The following is a 20,937-nucleotide window of genomic DNA, read 5'->3' on the forward strand; positions in this document are numbered from 1 at the left end:
CTCATTATAAAAGTTCATCAAGGTTTATAAATTATTTTAGAATATTTTATTTTTCTGCTCTCCAGCCCGGATGATGGCGACAACGAGCTGTTCACCGCATGTAACAGTAAAGCAGGTGAGAAAGAATTTTCTTTTGCACATGATGATTTTTAAACTGTTGTTTTGACTTAATTTTTTTCATTGTGACCCAAACGTGTAGGTTGTTTTCCAGAGCTTTTATTTTGTTTGTGTGCAACGAATGAGTCTCAACAACACCACTGAAAACAGGTGGTGGATAACATTCGGTCGAGCAGCTGAATACCCACATTTTCAAATACGAGGGACTGGTCAAAGTTTTAATCAACTAAACCATTAATTAAAGTGTAGTACAAATGCCAAGCAGATGCGTTGCTTACGGTTGTGGAAAATCCAGAGACCAAAATGTCTCAATGTTCAGATTTCCCCAGGATCCAGAAGAGTTTCGCAAATGGGAGAAGCAGGTCCAAAAAACACGTAAGAACTGGGTGGCCAGGTCTTTCTCCTATTTGTGCTCAGAGCATTTTAGCAAGGACAGCTTTGAGCCTCGATCTAATGCCTCCGTTAAGTCAATGGGATTTAAAGGGCTGAAGCTAAAGGAGGGAGTTGTACCGACTGTTTTTATCCGACCATCCTGTAATTGTGGAGTTATCGGCGGCGGCGACGACTCTTGTCCCATTTGTACTTCACAGGTAAAGAAACCTTATTTTATTTTAACGAGGTTGTCAGTAGTAAAGATGACCATTTTTTTTTAGTTAAACTGTAATAATAGAAATGATAAGCAAGCCACCCAAAACATTATTACTTCAATTTTACTACAATAAAGCCATGGTTGTTTTACTTAATAAACTAATTACATTGCGCTTCTTAAAGAATGAACACAAACTGGCCTCCATGAATATCAACACGGACACAATGAAGCAGAAGGATGGAGAAGAGAGAATATTGGATGAAGCTGACCATAATAAGCAATTTTACTCTGGCAATGAAAGTCTTAAAAGTCATGAGGCAGACGATGGTGAAACATGTAAATTCTGAAACCTGTTTTAATGAAATCCTATCAGATTTACCTGTGTGGTGTGTTTTGTTATCTAAACCCCTCTATATTCTCTCTCTCTGCAGTATTGTGTGAAATGTGTGGGGCAGTTGGCACAAGGAACACCTTTTTCTCCAGGTCCAAGCGCTTTTGCAGTAGATCCTGCTCTCGTTCATATTCATCCAACTCAAAGAAATCCTCCGTTCTCGCACGACTCCAGGTGGGTGTGAGGGTTTGTCCACATGAGGGGTTGTTTAGTTGGCGTCTTCTCATTCATACTTATTTCTATAAATTACGTCTCAGAGATGCGATCACCGACATTTGTAATCATGCAACTGGATATTGGTGATATTTATACGTCTTTTGTGTCTTTGTATTTAGGGAAAACCACCCATGAAAAAGAAATCCCAAAAACTGACTCCAAAATCACCAACTGAGGCGTCCCATTTAAAGGTGAATGAGCAGCAGCAGGAGAGCAGACCCTTGGGACAAGATGGTGAGAAAATGATTCATTACATTAAGCTTAAAGGGATAATTCACCCAAAAATGAAAATTCTGTCATTTTTTCATCCTCATGTTGTTCTAAACCTGTATGAATTTCTTTGAACACAAAATAAGATGTTTTGATAAATGATGTAAGCACACAGCTGATGGTACCCATTGACTTCCATAGTAGATAAAACAAATACAATGGAATTCAATGGGCCCTATAGTAAAGATATAAGCGCATGGTCCAAAGCGTATGGTGCAAGTGCATTTAGGATGTGCCCGAATTCACTTTTGCTAGTTTAACGACAGGATAATGGCCTGGTGCACAATGTAAACACGTTGTTCCTATTCTCGTAATAGGTGTGTTTTGGGGCGTAACATGCAATAAACCGATGAGAGTCTTATCTCCCATCCACTTTAAAAGCCACTTGTGCTCAAGATTCACTTGTGCTAGTGATTTTTTGATATTTTAATGCAAAAGTCTTACACATTGTGCGAAATCTAAGAGTGTTTACATTATTTTGTTTTCTTCTTAAGCTACATTAGCTGGATTTGACTGGGGTAAATACCTTGAGAAAAATGGCTACCTCGCTGCCCCTGTATCCTGCTTCAGCCATGTGGGTGACTCGCTTCTTTATTCATGTAGAAATGTACCAGTGTAACATTAATGTCATGGCATTATGTATAGATGGTTTCATCGGACGCACGTGATACACGTCTGGATCCGAACCTTACTTCCGGTTTCGTTTTTTTAATGGTCTGACTGGTTGCTAAACTGATCTCTTGAACAAATGCCTCGTCGAAAATAACAAATGTTTTGGTTTCCTAGGTAATCTGTGTTGTTTTGTTTGCTTGTTATATAAATAAACTATGTTTAAAGAATTTGTTGTTATTTATTATTAGCGGAGTTTACCGGAAGTTACGTGCGGACCGCGCCAGCGGCTTGTTTATGTTGTTACCGCTGAAACGGTCTATAGATTATATTGACATCATTATTCAGAGATATCACATTCATTGCAAAGATGAATATCATTTTTTTAGTTGTGCTTTAAAATATTTTATTGGATAGAAATTGTTTTTTTTAAATGATTTTACTACTAATTGACAGGCACCACTCTGTGAACATTGGGATGATATCTGTGTGGGATTAAAAGTGGAGGTTTTAAACTCTTACACAGCCTTGTCTACTAAAGTGTACTGGATTGCAACTATAATACTGCTGGCAGGTATATAAACCCTTAAGATGTATCTAGACCTTGGCCTACATTCAACTCTTGTTGTATGGTAAAAGATTTAGTTTGTTTCAGAGAGCATGCTATCCTTTCTCTTCCTCAGGTTATAAAGCTCTTTTACGCTATGAGGGTTTTGAGGATGATGATAGCCATGACCTTTGGTGTAACTTGGGGACGGCTGATGTTCATCCTATTGGCTGGTGTGCAGTGAACAGCAAGCTTCTTGTCCCGCCACAAGGTGACAGTTGACCACCGTGAATACACAGATTTTTTATGAATCAAACTTTTATACTCTGTCAGAAAAGATAGCTAGAACTAAAACATTTGCACCTGAAGAGTTCGTATTGTACTTTAAAAGTACATATATGTACCAAATGTATACATATCTGTACCTAAATGGTACATATCAGGACCTTTGTAATGGGTACCTCGCCAGTCACAGCAGCTAGGGGCCATTATTTATGACCTGTACCTGCAAAGATGCGGGAAGTGTTATTAAACTGTATTTCCTGTAGAGATCCACCAGAAGATCAAAGACTGGAAAACTTACCTGATGGAGAGATTGGTTGGAGCGCAAACACTTCCTGTCGACTTTCACGTCAAGGTGACATAAACACCCAATCAGTCCGTTTACGCCATCAAATATGTGCATTTGGTCTTTATCAGTTATTTTTACTCCATCTCCTTGCGTTTCAGATGGCAGAGAGTATGAGGTGTCCGTTCAGACAGGGTGTTAGGGTTGAGGTGGTTGATCGCTCGCAGGTGAGCCGTACGCGTTTGGCAGTGGTGGATACAGTGATAGGAGGCCGACTTAGGCTGCTGTACGAGGATGAGGGGCTGAGTCCTTCAGGCGAGGTGCTCTCAGATTTCTGGTGTCACATGCAGAGTCCTCTAGTGCATCCTGTGGGCTGGTCTGCAAAAGTGGGCCACACCATTAAACAGACAAGTGAGAAGAAATTGTTGTATATCTGTAGATAGAGCAAAGCACTTTATTTTAACAAAGACTAGTTGAAATATTTTCAGAAAAGTGCATTTAGTTTTGATCCATGCATAACATTTCTGACGCAGATGTGAACGTCAACATGAGCACCCATCCTACATTTCGCAAAGCCCTTCAAGACAGTCTGCCACATCAGTTCAAGAAGGTAAGTGCATTACTTTTATTCTTATGTTGTAAATTTGATTGCAAGTGTTATATACTTATATATAAGTTTATATTGTGTCAGTCAATTATGTACTTTGTGCACAAAGTTAAGGACCGTTTACATGGGAGAAACATATTTTGAGGAAGGCATGAAACTTGAAGCAATTGATCCTCTGAATCTCGGGAATATTTGTGTCGCTACAGTCCGTAAGGTAATTTAAAATTATTTTAGTAACGTATGTTAGATCGTTGAAAGCATTAATTGCACTAACTTGTCTTATCTTGATGCTCAGGTGCTGTTAGATGGATACATCATGGTTAGCATTGACGGTGTCGAGATCGGTGACGGTTCTGATTGGTTTTGCTACCATGCTAGTTCACATGCCATCTTACCTGTAGGATATTGCCAGGACAACAACATACCTCTCACTGTTCCTTCTGGTAATCGGCTTTGAAACTCTCTTCAATTTTTTCCCAAATTCTCAACTAGTTATTTCATCTAAAAAGCCATTTATTTAGGACATCAAGCTGTTTTATGAAGTGTTTGTTCAAAATTGCTTACTTTTCATATCAGGTTATCATCAAGTAACTTTCAAGTGGCCAAAATATTTAGAGGAAACAGAGTCTGTTGGCGCTCCAAGAAGACTTTTCAACACGGTTAACATTTAAATCTTCTCAATTTATTTGCATTCAGTATTTTGTACTGCATACATTTTGTATGTTGGTTTAAGTGCATGCATAAGCTCTGCTCATGGTTGTGCACTATTCAGTGTTGATTCGCCCTTTCTGGTCTTTCCCAGGATGCTGTAGGTCACGGCTTTATCCCAGGTATGAAGCTGGAGGCAGTAGACCTTATGGAGCCACGTCTGGTGTGCGTAGCCACTGTTAGGCGTTGCGTAGACCGGCTTCTCCTCCTACACTTTGATGGCTGGGAGTCAGAGTTTGACCAGTGGGTGGATTGTCATTCACCTGAAATTTATCCTGTAGGCTGGTGTGAAATCACTGGCTACCAACTGCAGCCACCCATTGGCCCAGGTAGGGAAACCAATAAGAACACTTTTGGAAATGAAGAGATAATATTGCTTTAATATCTAATTTTCATGGTATTTATGTACGCGCTGTATATAGAACCCCCCCAGGGTCAGGAACGACCCAACCCAAGCAAAAAGCCAAAACCTTACATGGGAAAAAGGAGTAAGTTTTGCTTTGTATTATAAATGATTTATTGTGTATTCGATTACATCTGGTTCTATCCATAAGAAATTGTAAATTGTTTTGAATTGTTTTTATGCTTTTTAACGCCCATTCTTGTTTTTTTTGCTCCAGGAAGAAGATTTGCAAAGAAAAATGTAAGCATTAAAAACCCACCCAAAACCCAGCTTCCAGAGACTAAGCTCTCACAAGAGAAACCAGACCTCTCCGTCATACCCACTACTTTACGAATAAAGACAGAACCACAGGAAGACGGTATGTGGAAATTCATTAAAATATGAGTTCAGATGCAAAACCATATCAGTGTTTTCATTTTAATGGGCATTTTTTATCAGACTGCTGTTTAGGTTCAGTAATTTCACTTTCATGGCAATAAAAAGGTTATTAGTCAGTTACTGAAATGCCTTATTTACTCAAATGCCACTTTTGTCATTTCATTGGTATTTAACACATTTGACGGTCTTTCGCTGCAAAACCATCATAGTGCATGCAAGCTTTTTTTGGCATCCACTTAAAAAAAATCACTTCTTTGGACAGGACATAGCAAACAGTTGCAAAATCACTAAAGATTTAACTAGAAACATTGCAAATGATAAAAGTCGAAATGTAAAATAAAGAAAATAAATCACGTATTAGGGGGCGCTGTGATGCTTGTGATTGACTCGTTTGGGTTGTTTTCAGGGCCGATTACTCACAAGGGACACAAATTTGAATGAGATTCACGGTACTTTATTACCCCATCGTTCATTCAAGTCATCTTAAGCGGACTTTGCCGAAAAACGAAATCTGCCAACAAAGCGGTATTTCTAAATGGCCTCAGGATGGAATTAAAGGGGACAGAGAATGAAAAACCATTTTTACCTTGTCTTTGTTGAATAATGGTAGTCTACCCTCATTCACAAACATACAAAAGTGCTAGACATGCTAAACATCTCAGTCTCATAGAAATTCCTCTTTTAGAAATGTCAGCCAGAAAACGGCCCAATCTGAAAAACTGATGCTTATGACATCACAGGCATCTCTCTGCCCCTCCACTTTAAAATAATTGGCTACATTTTTTGAGTGGCAGCAAAGTCAGCCAATCAGTAATGAGATCGCAAGTTAAGCCAGTAGGGGGAGCCAAATAGGTGCAAAACCACTTGTTTAAAATCCCCCACCCTAATAGAGCTATCTGAGAGTGGTTTTTAGGAAGCTTCTAAGGCATTACAGACCCAAACAAAAACATTTTTGTCTACATGTCACATCACACAACAAGGATAAATAACCTGTTCAATCATTCTATGTCACCTTTAAGCAATTTGAAGTAAACGTATTTAATGATTATATAATGTGCTGAGAGCATTCGGTTAATATTATTATCTCACGATGAAGATGTTTAGTGGCTTTTGCATCTGAGCTCGTCTTGTTTTGTATTTTTACTTTGTATTTTGTCTTTTTAGCTTGTATGTTTTTCTGTCTTAAGTTATTGCAGTAAAAGTGAAGGTGGAGGACATGGAAACCCCAATATTACCCAGCACACAAAGCAAAGTAAATGATGACCTGGAGTCCTTCAAAACTGTCAAACAAGAAGACCTCTCAGTTTAAAACACAGCATGTACAGCTAAATGTTCTATGGATCACTACACTGTTTTTATAAAACAACATTTTTTCATAATAAACATCACTATTGAACAGTAGTTAGTTATTAACAATTGTTTATTAGTTTACAAACTGTGTAAATACAGTTACTTTTGAGGCTGTCAAATCTATCACCTTATAATGGTATATTCTTTTTTTTATACAGTGTTCATTTTTTTACATGACTAAAATGTTGCTATTCTGTGGTAAATGGATAAAATTGTAACAAAAACACCTTTTTATTAACATAGTAAAGCAGCATACAAATGTTATGAGTGCTTAACATGAAGAATTATTAAATATTGTGCCACCTTATCACCAGATTTTAATATGCTTTGTTCTAGGTAATAAATAAGAAACTACCTGCAAAAGGATTAGAAAAAGTACATTTTTGACCAATTTTAGGTGATATAACAGTAATGTGTCACTTTACTGATATGTTACGGTTACCAAGCCTTAAACCATTAAATCAGCATTGTTAATTAAAACTGCACATTAAAAGCGATAGAAACTTATCATGGTTCACCTCCAGCTCAATTCACCTAGATTACTAACTGTGCATTTTGATATTTACAACATTGGTTAGAGTATTATTTATTACCCATATAATAAATCAAGCATAAATAAAACTGGTTTACTTACTATGGAAAAATCAGTAAGAAGTTATATACAGCAGGTTCACACTGACTTCCTTTTCTTGGTGGTGGTTTTCTGCAGGGTATGAGGTTTTGCATTTGTGCGTGTCTGGCCTTTGGCTTGAACTATTTTAGTAACTTTTGAAGGGCTGATTTGAGCGGATACAGTCCGTTTGGTTGGTTTGGTAATTTTGGGATTCTGAGCAGGTGGAGGGTTTTCCCCAGGGCAGCTCTTAAAGACATGGACGTCCTTGACTCTTTGACCTCTGAGTTCTGGTGGGTGGCCACAGGTAGCTCTCACCTTCAGATTCACTTGTTCAATCCACCTAGAAGCAGAAATATTAATTTAATGTTCCACTTTCATAAAAAAAACTTGGATAATTTAACCTCATGTCAGTTGAGAAGAAATTAAAGGGATAGTTCACCCAAAAATTGAAATTCTGTCATCATTTACTCACCTTCATGTTGTTACAAACCTGTATACATTCCTTTGTTCTGATGAACACAAAGGAATATATTTTGAGAAATGTCTGTAACCAAACAATCCGTGGACCCTATTCACTTCCATAGTAGGAATAAAGAATACTATGGAAGTAAATGGGGTCCACCAACGGTTTGGTTACAAACATTTCTCAAAATGTCTTTGTTCATCAGAACAAAAACATTTATACAGGTTTGTAACAATAGGAAAGTGAGTAAATGATGACAGAATTTTCATTTTTGGGTGAACTATCCCTTTAGTTCACCCAAATAGATTTTTTTCCATATAGTGGACTTAAGTGGATCTCAACAGTTTGCAGTTTAAAATTGCAGTTTCAATGGAGCTTCAAAGGGCTCTAAACAATCCCAAACAAGACATAAGGGTCTAATTATCATTTTTGCAAAAAAAAAGTACTTTAAAACCTCAACTTCTTGTCTTGCAATAGCCTTGTGATGCGCCAGAGTGACCTTAGGTATTACGTTATCACGTCAAAAGGCATGACGTATGCAAAACTACCACTCCAGTGTTTACAAGTGTGGAGAAAGAGGACCATTCCAATAATTTATTGTTTAAAAAGGGTGCGCAAGTGTGCGATTCACATATGTAACGTGTTATCTTTGACCTGATTACGTAATACGCATGTTCGCGCTAGCGCATCACACGGCTAGTGCAATACGAAAAGTTTTGCTTTTTTTGCGAAAATGACGATCGTTTTGCTAGATATGACCCTTCTGCCTCGGTTGGGATTGTTTAGAGACCTTTGAAGCTGCATTGAAACTGTGAACCATTGAGGTCCACTAAAGTTCCCTATATGGAGAAAAATCCTGGAATGTTTTCCCTAAAAAAAACGTAATTTCTTTTCAACTGAACGATGACATATAATAAACATCTTGGATGACATGGGGGGGGTAAACTACCAGGATTTTATTTGATGAAAGTTAAGTATTCCTTAAAAGGCCAATAATGACACTTAACTGGCACAGCAAGATTAACCTCCTAATGCTGCGTTTACACCAACAGCGTTTCAGGCGTCAAAATCGTGTCTACCGCGCCTGGTTTGCCGCTTGAACAGTTTGAATGCATTCGCGCGTGTAGAGCGAAGTAGACGTGTGGAAAAAGCAAGCATTTCACGCGCGTCAGAGGCAAACTCCGCTTCTTGTGAGAAGGGCAAGTGCTATGCGGTTGTCTGTTTGCAAGATGACTGATGTTGATTGTGCATTTATCGAGAGAGTTACCAGTTTGTATTTGGTAACCTTACTAAAGGTGGAAAATAAATGGCACGGGTCGATAAACATCATGTGACTCAAAAGTGAAATGTGTATTAGAGCTTACCAGGTTGCCCAATGTCCTCACTGACACTCTTCCAAGCGAGGTCCTTTTTATTCCTGTCTCCTCTATAGAAATAAGAACTTGTGTTGTATAGCTCCGGGTGACTGCTTATGGACAATATAAGCATTGGTTGAATGAGTGACTCCGGGCGGGGCTGCCACCACAGCAGCAAGCAGGCTCCTGATTGGTTAACGCGGCGCGAAATTCCGCCAAAGTTCACATTTTTGAACTCGGGCATCAGCTACAAATTCATGTGAACCGCAAAATGCACCATTCGCGCGTACTGCACACACCGCTCAATTCACGCCTTTTTCATGTGAACTAGACGCGCAAATGAGGCTGAAACGTGTCTTCTGTGCCAAACGCCTCATCCGTGCCACTGGACCTCAAGACGCGCGTCAACGCCTTTTCACATTGACTTAACATTGAAATCCCTCACGCTTCACGCCTCTACCGTGGTTGGTGTAAACGCACCATAAGACCCGGGATTTGGTTTGTCGTCTTTTCCGATATCTACCAGCTATTTTGGGGTTACGAAGAACCAATAAATGTGATACCCAAATATTTTTTCTTAGAACATGAAGCAGTGTAATTATCCATGTTTGTGTACAACAGGTTCCAGTAACACAGAATTACGTATTATTGTGCAAAAAAAAGTAATGTCCACATATGTGGATATCCAGGTCTCAGGAAATTAAATGGGGAATTATCGTAGACTCACTTGCGAAGAGGTAGCAGTGGACAATCACAGAGCAGGGGATTTTCTGCCAAGTTTATGACCTCAAGACCTGAGAGTGGACTTAAGTCAGGAAGCTCCTCAAGCTGGTTCCCTTCAAGAAGCAGACTTCGCAGCCCAGACCCGAAACCTGCAAGAGACTCCCGAGACATCTTCAAAAAGAAATGAGATGAGTGATTTAACTTGATTTTGTATTTTTGTCGCATTGAAGATGACACTTGCTACTCACCTTTTCTAAACCCATATGATCAAGGTAAAGATGTTTAAGTGTGGTAGCAACTGGCTGGAATACTCCAGCTCCTATCCAGCGAATAGGGTTACGAGAGAGATGAAGCTCTGTCAGACTTTGGGCTTTAGAAAAAGTTTCACTTTGCACCTCATTCAGTTTGTTGTTGCCTAGATGTAGAGTATCCAAGTCAGGTGCAGGATCAAAGGCCTTTGGAGCAATGGTTGTGATGGCGTTTGATGTAAGATAGAGACCTCTCAGTTTCTCAGCACCTGTCAGGATCCCTGCTTCCAGCTTTGTAATAGCATTATTCTCCATGTGTAGAGCCAGCAATCCAGGCAACAGTTTGAACGCACCTTTGGGGAACTGTGTGAAACGATTCTTCTCCAGATGGAGGTAAGTGAGATGGGGTAACCCCTTAAATGCATCAGGACTCAGTGAGGTGAGATCATTTTCGGAGAGGTAGAGGTACACCAGACTCTTCATACCGGTAAAAGCACCATCCTCTACATCGTGGATTTTGCAGCGCTGCAAATGAAGAGAAACCACTTCTGCAGTACCTGGGAAACTGTTTGCAGGGATGTAGTGGAAATGGTTGCCTCGTAAATCCAGCAAGCGCGTGTTTGGTGCAAAACCACGAGGGATCTTGGTGTGGCCCTTGTTTTCGCAAGATGAATGATTGTTCTGAGCCTGCAAAAATGCATTTAATGCAAAGACTTTTTATATAAACAAATAATAAATATTTCAGTGCACTAGCAAGTTCTCACCTACCTCACAATCACAGTTGACCGGACATTTGACTTTATCTGGAGGTGGTGTTGTTGGTAATGTTGGAAGTCGTCTCAGCTCCTCCAGTTCAGCCTTCATCATGGCCTCCTGGCTCTGACAACGTAACTCGGCAGGCAGCACTGCCCCCAGGTTCTCACCAGACAGATGTGTTGGACCTCCACAAGTGCCAGTCAGACGAATGCGCTCTCGTATAGCCCACTCTCGCAGAGGCCGCAGGTAGCAGCTGCAGTAGATGGGGTTGCTTGCCAGATTGAGGCGTGTTAATTTGGGAGAGCCAGGGGCCATTGGCTGTAGGACACGCAGCTGGTTATGGCTTAGGTCTAGATGAGATAGACGAGGAGAAAGCAGGATAGCTGCATTTGAAAAGTCCTGCAGTGAGTTGTGATCCAGAAAGAGTTGAGTGAGCTTGGGCATGGATACAGACTCCTCTCCAAGGTATGTCATAGGGTTATAGCCGAGGTCCAAACGAGTAACTTCTGGAAGTCTTAAGAGAGGGGGATTTAAGAATGATGAGGGATTGTCCTCAGACATTTCTTAACACATAATTGTGCATGATTTTTTACATTTTATAAAATAGTCTTTATAGTCTTTATAATCTTTTTATCAAAATGTAATAACTACCTCAGTTAACAGCTTTTCATCTAATTTCATCAATCACTCTCATAATCCTTCAGTTCAACCACCTGCCACTACTTACAATTTAGATCTAAATCAGGGTTTGCCAAACTTCATTGCATGACCCAGTCAAAAAGGCATAATCTAGCCGTGGACCCGACCCACCAACATACTTGTTTTCTTATTTGTAATGGAGCAGTTTTTATTTTTTGTCATTCTTTAAATTAAATTTGTATTTTATTCTATAACATATCAAAATTATTGTCATTGCAAGTCAATTGTCAGACTAAACCGTTTTTTGTGTCTTTCACCACAACAGCCAAACAACTTTGCATGACCCACATGTAGGTCCCTGGTCCCAACCAACAGTTTGAAAACCCCTGGTCTAAACCATGGGTCTTAAACATGGGTCCGTGGGGGTATATCTGGGGTCCTCCAAATATTGTTTGAATTCAAAATATTGTTGAAATTGTATGTAAAATTAAATTAGATATCAAACAAAAATGCATTAATAAGATAGTAATGAAAATAAAAAACTTATTTTAAATGAAGAAAATAACGTTCCCTGTTTAAAATCTATTCAGTTAAATTAAAATGTTTTGTAGTATGTTAACAGTACAGTATATGACTGTCTCTCTTTGTAACGTAACCATCCTAAAGTATGTAAATCAATGTTTTTATTTAATACATGTATTAGGGGTCCTTGCTCTTCCTCTTTATCCATTAAGGGGCCCTTGACCAAGACCTCTGTTCTAATTTGCTTTATAATCACATTCTTCTTCAAATTTATTTCTGAAGTGCTTTTCAGAATTTGCCATTGTACCAAATAGGCTTTACAGCGGGGTGGCTTGTGACTGTTCATCCGGGGGGCGCAAATTAAGGGTTCGAAGTGTCGTGTGTTGCTTGTGTTTTCAAAATATGTGTTTGTGACATCATGTGAACCATGTGCATCATGTGTTTTGTCAAAATAAGTGCCTGCTGCACACGCGTCAAAACCGTTTATGCTAAATAGACGCTCACGTGCAAGACACTCCCTTAACAGTAAACTCTGATTACGCGTGAGATACCGAGGGTCTCTTTAATCATAAACCCTTTACATGCATCTGCAGCAGGCACTTATTTTGACAAGACACGTGATGCACATAGGATCACTTGACGTGCAGAACACATATTTTGAAATTACGAACCACACACATGACGGGCTACATACATGTTGTGACGAACTTCGCATCGAGCGCCCTCGAAAAAAGAAGTCACCGACCGCCACTGCTTTACAGTAAATACAGAGTAGTACATGCAAATATAAAAGGTGTATTAAATATAAAGCATAAATGGAATTATTACAAAATACAAATACAATAGCAGTACCACCTTAAACAATTGGAGCGTTATTTTCATAGCGCTATCAAAAACCGCTGTATACATATAAAAATTTTACATAAAGTATATATTATCAGTAGCCTACTAACTGTAGAAATATCTCCTGTTACTAGAACATTAATTTTATAGTGCTATTAAGACAATGTCTATCAAGTTTTTTTAGAAGTAAATTAGCCATACTAAGAGTAAAATAAATTGTCAGCAGGATTGTAATCTCAACATTAGATTAATAGTGCTACTGAAGTCAAATTTATTTTGCCCCAATAGACTTCCATTGTAAGAACGTAGCTGTGAACACAATTGACAGACAAAGAAAAGGTAAAATAGTTTTATTTTTGGTGCAAGTTAACTCACCGTGTCATTGTCTCAGTGGGAAAGAACTGCAGCGCATTGTTGTCCAGGCTTAAACGAGTAAGAGTGAAGAGTCCGGCAAAAGCCTCTATTTCCAGATAATTAAGGGAATTGTGACTGAGACGTAACCACTTGATGTTTTGCAAACCCTGGAATGCTAAATTAGGCATGTACACCAATTGGTTGTGTGTGATGGAGAGAAGGTTGAGAAAGCCAAGCTGTGAAAAAGCACCAGGCTGGATCTCTTCCACTCTATTTCGGTCAATAAGTAGCTGCTTCAGAGAAGAAAGTCCATCAAATGATTCCTATACAAGGAAAGAGAATCGCAACATGCATTGTCATCATAACTTTAAATATTTAATTTATATTTATTTTATTTATTTATTTTTATTTTCTAAAAATTGTTTAGATTTTTCTCACCTGATAGAGGATCTCAATGTTGTTGTTGGATAGATTAAGTATGACCAGTCGACCAAGTTTGCGAAAAGCTCCTTCTTTAACTCTTCGTATATTGCTGTTCTGCAGTGACAGCTGGGTGAGGTAAGGGGTGCCTGAGAATGCCTCTGTAGGAAGCTCCTGCAGGTCATTTCCTCTCAGGTCTAGTTTTACTGTTATCTTAAGAAACATACCAGGGCAGAACATAAGTGATGCTAAAAAAAAATGCATGACAAATCAGGCCAAAATAATCGGGGTGGTGCACAGACCTCATCAATGGTAGGTGGCACCTCAGTAAGATTCTTGTTGACACAAGCTACTGTGAGCTTGATTGTATCACACATGCAGGACTTTGGGCATTTGCCTGGCTGTACAGAATGGATCCTTAAGGCAAGAGATATTATAAACAGCCACGTGGGGATAGACATTTTGGTTTCTCTGTGAAGCAGGATGAAAAGATATCAAAATCAGGTAATAAATTGATTTACTTTATATTAGATTTACAGTAAAAGAGATAGTGCCCATAGAAACAAATAAAGTTATTTATCCTCGTGCCTGGCTCATATGGCAAACTGATGAAAAAAGCGTACCACTAAATTAATAAATTTAAATAAATATAATCGCCTAATTCGGAACCAATCAAAACGGATTTAATATATTTTTGGTGAACTGTCCCTTTAATTTGTTTTTAGATATCTGAGCACACTCGCAAAACTGTATACGTTTTTTTTGCCATGCTACGTGATTTAGTAAATTTGGGTTGAACTTTGTTTAAATTTGACTGAATTAAAACACGACAACTATCAGATAATTTTACGTAAATTGTTTCAAAACCAATTGGAAAAAAACGCTTTAAAAATGAACACTGGCAAAACATAATCTTACTCTTGGGTAAAACAATCACGAAACTAATTAAATAAGTTAAAAAGTATGTTATAGGTATATAACAAATAGATTAAAATAAATCGATTGATTGGTTTTAAAAAAAGACCTCGTCTAAACAAAACGTTTAACAATAAATTGTGAAAAGCAGCACATACACTCAACATTCCTCACCTCTTTGCTGAAATTTCTCTTCTGCTGTGGTTCGGTTAAATAAAACGCGATTAGTTCTGTAAATTAAAGCTTGTTGCGTTAATAACGGAATCGCAAAAACCACTTGAACGTTATTCAACAAAAAATTATCAAAATACTTACAAGGAAAATCTTGAATAAATACAAAACGCAAAAAAGGTTCACCTTAAATCAACAGCACCGAGACTGGAGCAGTGAAACTTTTCCAAATGTGAAATATGCCTCCTGGAGGTCGAGACTTCAGACCGCAGATCTGCTTGCACACTGCCTTCACACAAAGACTCACACTGTTCCCAGTCTCATAAATATACAGTCTCAGTAGAGAAGGGTACATTTGAAAAGTATATAAACTTGTATTTTTACTACTAAAACAATAAAGTTTTGCTTGATAATTGTAATCCCTTATGGCTCAGTGAACTCGCGGCATTTAATTTTTAGTCAGGCGTTGCAACAAAGCAACTGAGGGATTAAAGCAAACTCCCCATTTAAAAAGTTTGATCATGTAACACCAGTCAATAAGTGTGAACCGTAAAGATAGCAACAAAGATTTTCTCCAATGAAAATAATTACTTTTAATAACAAAACGGAATGTTGCCAATATAACAAATACACAGTGTATACCTGCTTTAATATTACATATGATGTCCAGATGTAATTTTTTAAAACCACTAATCCACTTTCTTCACTTGAATCTCATTGTATGCATTTCCACATCTGTTGTTTTGATTTCTACTATCAATACTTCACATTATGAGACACACTGCAAGTGCATTATCCTCCACTATTATTAAGACACGTCAGACAGTTTTAACATTACAATCATTGAAGAGATAATTAAGCCCTAATTATCATCCAGTGCCTTATTTCCTTTTCTCCCATTTAAGTAGTATAAAAATAGATGAAATATTTCTAAAAAAAAGAGACATAAGTACATCACACCATTCTTATTTAAAGCTCTAATCTAACAGTCAACATATGCAAGGTAATTCAGTTTGGTCTAGTCATCTTGAGGCACTAGTTTTGTGTGAGAAAATGGATGCAGAATTGACTGACCAAAGATAAGCTACAATATAGTTTAAAAAGTTTCACAAAGGCTGTCAAGTTTTGCAATAGTCCAGTTTTGACCCGTATAAAGAGATTTCAGTGGCTCATTTTAGAGATGAAGATTTAAGCAGTGGTCCTTTTTGCCAGTGTGGTCATGAGAGCATCCCTTGCTGTGGAACAGGATTCTAAGACTTTTCCATGTCTAGAAAATAAACACATAAATAAGCTCATCATCTTTACAGTAACTAGTATGTTGTCTATGTGCTTTTACTGCTTAAACACACACTAACCGTGACATGAATGATTCCAGAACGAAAGCCTGATCGAGTGGGAAGAAGTCCTGTGCAGCTGCGTGCTCGAGAGCTAGCAAGTGTCCAGCCAACACAAACACATTCTTAACCTTCTTATCCTCACTCTGAAAAAAAGCAGAAGGAATGAACCACTGAAATATACTGATGATTGGAAAACTATTACATTACTTCATTTTGTAAAGTGTGCTACCTTTAAAAGTCCCAGGTTTATCATAAGCGAGGTGATAAAACTGTACGACTGAGAGATGGAAAAAGCTTTCCTCAACAGGGCATCTGGAAAACATAAAGAACAACAGATTTTACTTACAATAAAATACAATGTTTATAACAAAATAATAAAAGATTACACATTTACTGGACTTAAAGGGATAGTTCACTCAGAAATATAAATTTTGTTATTATTTACTCACCCTTATGTTGTTACAAACCTGTATAAAATTCTTTGTTCTTCTCCTGAACACAAAGACTTCTAACGGTACATTCACACGGGGCGAAAGCGTTAACTGTCTGAAGCGTGGCCAACAGCCAATCACCGTGGCCGCAACACATGCTCCGGTCTTCCATAAACGCAATTGGCTGGCTCTGCCTAGAGCCATCTGATTGGCTGACGCATGCGTTGCTGCTTGAAAAGTTGAGAAATGTTCAAATTCTACCGCAAGCAACGGCAGTGACGCGTCGCTGACGGATCCACAATTCAGTTCGGCAACGCATGACGTCACCCATTAAAAGTGAATGGGAAGCGTTAACAAGTGTGAATGTACCGTAATGATAGAAAAAACATTACTGTCAATGGTGCTCAAGTCAACATTGCTCAAAATATCTTTGTGTTCAGTAGAACAAAGCAATGTATAGGGGGTGAGAAAATAATAACAGAATTTTCATTATTGGGTGAACTTTCCTTTAGAGAGGGATTATAAAATAATGTTCATACCGGTGCTCTCAAATACAGCCTGTTTTACTTCTGGTTCGTCCTTATAGACTGAAGAGATCTTAAAAAAAACTTCTGACACTTCACAGGCATCCGAAACATCAATCTGGGAGAAAGAATGGATTTTAAATGATTGTGTGTTTGGTAGAAATTATGTAATGTATTAAAATGAAAAGAGTGAATTGTGAAAAAAAACAAGCTAGCAGTAAAACTAGGAATCAGCACCTGCTCGAGGAGTTGGATCCTCTTGGTTTCAAGGGAGATCAATTTCTCAGCTGATGGGGAACTGAGAAAGGTCATAAGCTCACAACTGTAGCAAGGTCTTTCCTGTGAAGAGACAGGTTAAATGTCTTAAACAAATATGATCAACCCTTAAAGGCGGGGTGCGTGAGTTTGGAAAAGGGAGTTGGGTAGACTACCAAAACACACTTGTAGCAGTGTCTACAAATCGACATTGTTTCCTGGGTTGCATATGTGTGTGGCGGGTCTATCAAAAAAAGGTCCAAATTTATTGGGATAGGGGTGTGATTGTTTAGGTGATTTCAAATGTCAACATTGGCTTTCAGAGATCATGCACCCTGCCTTTAAATTTATATCTACCAATAATGCAGCAGATACACTTTGTGACCAAACTATTGTAGTGCTTTATAGGTTTGCCGGGCTTACCTTTTCTTCACTAACATCTTCTGTTCCATTAACACCATTTTCTTCTTTTGCATCTTCATCATCTTCATCTTCCCCCTCATCTCCATCATCATCCTCATCATCATCTGGCTCTCCTTCATCATCACTGTATTATAAACAACTTTCATCACTCTACAAACTTAAATACAGGAAAATATGCACATGCCAGCTTATACATTTAAAACAAACCACCCACTATATTCACAAGGGCACAGATAAATACCTGAGCGAGCCCAGCATATCCCCTATGTTCATGCGCTCCATAGCTTCCCTGAGAGCCTCACAGCCTTCCTCTCCGAAGCAGTTTCCTAAACACACACCCAAACAAGCTCGAATTACCAGAGAATAACATAACATAATGCTAAAATATAAACCAACTTTAATTTGACATCCTTTACTTCCAAAACATTAACATATTACGGCAAAATTGTTTCGATGATAATGTCAATGATATTTTCACTATTTAGCGACCTCAGTCGTGACACCTTTAAAGTTGTAGTAATAAAGTAATGTGACACATGATGCAATTACCATTGAGGTCTAGTTTCTCCAGATCGGCTTTTTCCTGTGCAGCCTTAGCAACTACCAAAGCCGCAGCCTCTGTAATCTCTCCAAATGACAAATTCAGCTCCTAGAAAAAAATGAGATATTTTACTAAATGAAATTGATTTTATTTATGAAAGTGTTTGCATGCGAGTTGGCATCATCCACTAACCCTGAGATGAGGCAGTCCCTCTTTAAGTGCCCATGCTATAGCAAGAGCACCTTCTGAGCGTACAAGACAGTCCCCAAAATTGATGACCTTAAGATACTGGAGGTGCTTGATGGCCTAAAAATGAACATGGAATAAACTAATAAAAACTGTGTGTGTGCAAACAGATTTTTAAACAAAAGTACCAGACCTTCCCCTATATAATTCTTTGAGATAATATACCAATGTACCTCTGCCATGGCTACTGATCCTCTCTTAGTAAAAGTGTTGTCGTTGAGGTTGAGGACCTGTAGGTTTGGATTCTGTTGCATGGCAGTGGCCAAAGCAGTTATACCAGCATGGTTGATTCCATTCTGTGGCATATGGACCTCCTCAAGACTGCCTAACAACTGTAAAAAAAAAACAGGAAACAAATGTAAAATAACAGGACTGAAAGGCAAAATAAACTGAATCCTTGAACATTTTAAAAGTTGATTGTTTTATTAAAACAGAGCAACATTAAGTGCAAGTACCTTAAATGCTTGGGCAAGGGCAGTGGCACCATCATTCTCCAGCCGATTGCGTCCAGCTATAAATACTTTTAACCTCAAGGGGGTGCCAGCTGCAATAGACCGCTTATGGCATTCAGTCAATGCAGAAGCGAGGACCTACAAAAATCACATACTATTTAATAAACCTAAATACAATGTTGTTTTACAATTCTGTGACTCATGAAAAGTGATTACTGACATCATAATCATCTAATGAATGAAGGGTTTGTATTAAACAGTTTAAATTAGTGTTGATGCAAGACTACACTTACTGTACCCCCTCCGATGCCCATGCCACAATTATTAAGTCTGAGCTCACGTAAGGTGTAGCAGGCAGGGCTCTTGAGCAGAGTTTCAATTGCCTTTACACCATCTGGCCCGAAAGCATTGTCACTCAGGTCCAGCTGAGTCAGTCGGGCCCCTGATGTCATCAATGCACTGCCCAATGATTTCTATGGAAGTAAAATGCATTCTTGATGATAAAGCAAAAGCATTGCAAATACACTCTACTTGCAATTGAGCAATTTAAAATGAAGTCTCACCAGAGCAGGTGGAATTTCAGAGCGAAGACGTCCTGTAAACATGTCACTCCAGTGGCATTGCTTTTTAAAATAAAATAATAATTAGGAACACATGGTAGATCTAAAATATCAAGGTGAAATTGTTCTAATAGCAATGTACCTGCAGTTCACTTTTAGCTTCAAGAGCTTTTGCAATGCCCTGTGCTGCCTCCACCCCAAATGTGTTTCCCTCCAATCTGAGGGACTGCAGACCCTGAAACTGTTCAATGTCCTGCACCATTTCTTTGACTGCAGAGTCCAAGAAAATGAAGGAGTTTTACCTTTATGGGTTTATGCTTAAAAATCGAACATTAATTGCAATACTGTCTAGTTAAAGGTTTTACTCACCCGACTCTACATTACACAGTTTTAGCCCTAGTCCCTTATAACTTAATTCCCCCACATGGGTCTTGGCAAGAGCCTCTGTAAGCTGGGCAATATCTTCAGCAGCCATTGCTTTAATTTATTATGTACTGGTAAAATAAAACACACATACGCATAATTGCAAAACTGGTTAGACGTAGACATTCAAATATATCTTAATCATGTTAAAGTTATACTTATTCTTAAATATAGTTTTAAAGATAAGAAGACCAGTACCAATAGCAACACATTAGCTTAGCTTAGCTTCGTATTCTTTATAGTTCTAGATGATTGAAAGTAATAAATAAAAATAAAAAACAACAGTGAGCGTTGTTGAACTTTGTCGTTCGAGAAAGAAAATGGTTTAATTAACTCAAGTTGTGCCCCAGCGTTAGCATGCTAACACATAGCATTACACACAGCTCAGGCTAGCGCAGACAATTAGCAACTTAGCTATCCGCTTATGCTAGCGATATACATAAAATAAAAACATATGTATAATGTTATAATTTTCATTCAATAATATTTACCTTACACCACGGTGTTTAAAAAACCAATGATTGTTTAGTTATTAAAAGAAGAAAGCAAATCACACAAGACTAGATTTACTACTGAGAAAAGCATCACAACAAGTGGCACATGGAGGCGGCCGGTTTTTTGAAAGTGCCGGTGACATATCCTTACATAATAAAAGCTCGGGATCCATTACTCCTGTTATGGATTTGCTGGACTAGCATTCTGTTTGTACTGGCTATCAGTAATTTTTGACGTCGTATAATTTATAGCGAACTTTATCAGTGTGAGAGCAGTAGTTTAGTTTAGTTATTGCTTGTATGTAGTATGATCACAGGATTTTTTTTTTAATTGAAAATATCAATGCATGATCACAGGATAACACACTGAATGCGTGAATTGCATATCATTTACAGAGTGATATACAAACAATGTTGTGTAAATTCAAGTAGCAAGCAACTAATCTATAATATTCCGATATGTTTCAGATGATTGA

At 38.3% G+C, this 20,937-nt stretch overlaps 3 protein-coding genes across 4 annotated transcripts; 1 reads left to right on the top strand and 2 right to left on the bottom strand.

The window, feature by feature from the left end:
- Positions 1-111: 111 nt before the first annotated feature.
- l3mbtl2 (L3MBTL histone methyl-lysine binding protein 2) lies at positions 112-7,098 on the top strand. Its single transcript, XM_065242446.2, has 17 exons — positions 112-707; positions 889-1,042; positions 1,138-1,271; positions 1,433-1,547; positions 2,078-2,157; positions 2,649-2,766; positions 2,876-3,010; positions 3,288-3,376; positions 3,469-3,718; positions 3,841-3,917; positions 4,024-4,128; positions 4,210-4,357; positions 4,491-4,573; positions 4,717-4,951; positions 5,045-5,110; positions 5,243-5,383; positions 6,591-7,098. The coding sequence occupies exons 1-17, from the start codon at positions 372-374 to the stop codon at positions 6,710-6,712; spliced, it is 2,388 nt and encodes a 795-aa protein (XP_065098518.1). The 5' UTR covers positions 112-371; the 3' UTR covers positions 6,713-7,098.
- chadlb (chondroadherin-like b) lies at positions 6,806-15,037 on the bottom strand. Of its 2 annotated transcripts, XM_065242449.2 has the most exons (9): positions 14,920-15,037; positions 14,779-14,834; positions 13,992-14,160; positions 13,708-13,902; positions 13,291-13,592; positions 10,924-11,425; positions 10,156-10,842; positions 9,912-10,078; positions 6,806-7,706 (listed from the first exon to the last, which is right to left on the bottom strand). In XM_065242449.2, the coding sequence occupies exons 3-9, from the start codon at positions 14,148-14,150 to the stop codon at positions 7,424-7,426; spliced, it is 2,295 nt and encodes a 764-aa protein (XP_065098521.1). In that variant the 5' UTR covers positions 14,151-14,160; positions 14,779-14,834; positions 14,920-15,037; the 3' UTR covers positions 6,806-7,423. The 2 variants fall into 2 exon arrangements, with proteins under 2 accessions (XP_065098521.1, XP_065098520.1); XM_065242448.2 differs by having other exon boundaries at positions 14,779-15,031.
- Positions 15,038-15,349: 312 nt separating this feature from the next.
- Positions 15,350-20,595, bottom strand: rangap1b (Ran GTPase activating protein 1b). Its single transcript, XM_065242450.2, has 16 exons — positions 20,459-20,595; positions 19,914-20,038; positions 19,687-19,814; positions 19,548-19,607; positions 19,278-19,457; positions 18,988-19,122; positions 18,706-18,864; positions 18,479-18,592; positions 18,295-18,394; positions 17,987-18,071; positions 17,746-17,869; positions 17,305-17,406; positions 17,083-17,185; positions 16,342-16,424; positions 16,131-16,255; positions 15,350-16,042 (listed from the first exon to the last, which is right to left on the bottom strand). The coding sequence occupies exons 2-16, from the start codon at positions 20,017-20,019 to the stop codon at positions 15,964-15,966; spliced, it is 1,683 nt and encodes a 560-aa protein (XP_065098522.1). The 5' UTR covers positions 20,020-20,038; positions 20,459-20,595; the 3' UTR covers positions 15,350-15,963.
- Positions 20,596-20,937: the final 342 nt, after the last annotated feature.

Source organism: Paramisgurnus dabryanus, chromosome 1 (genome assembly GCF_030506205.2).
Source record: "Paramisgurnus dabryanus chromosome 1, PD_genome_1.1, whole genome shotgun sequence".
In the NCBI taxonomy this organism is placed as follows: Eukaryota; Metazoa; Chordata; class Actinopteri; order Cypriniformes; family Cobitidae; genus Paramisgurnus; species Paramisgurnus dabryanus.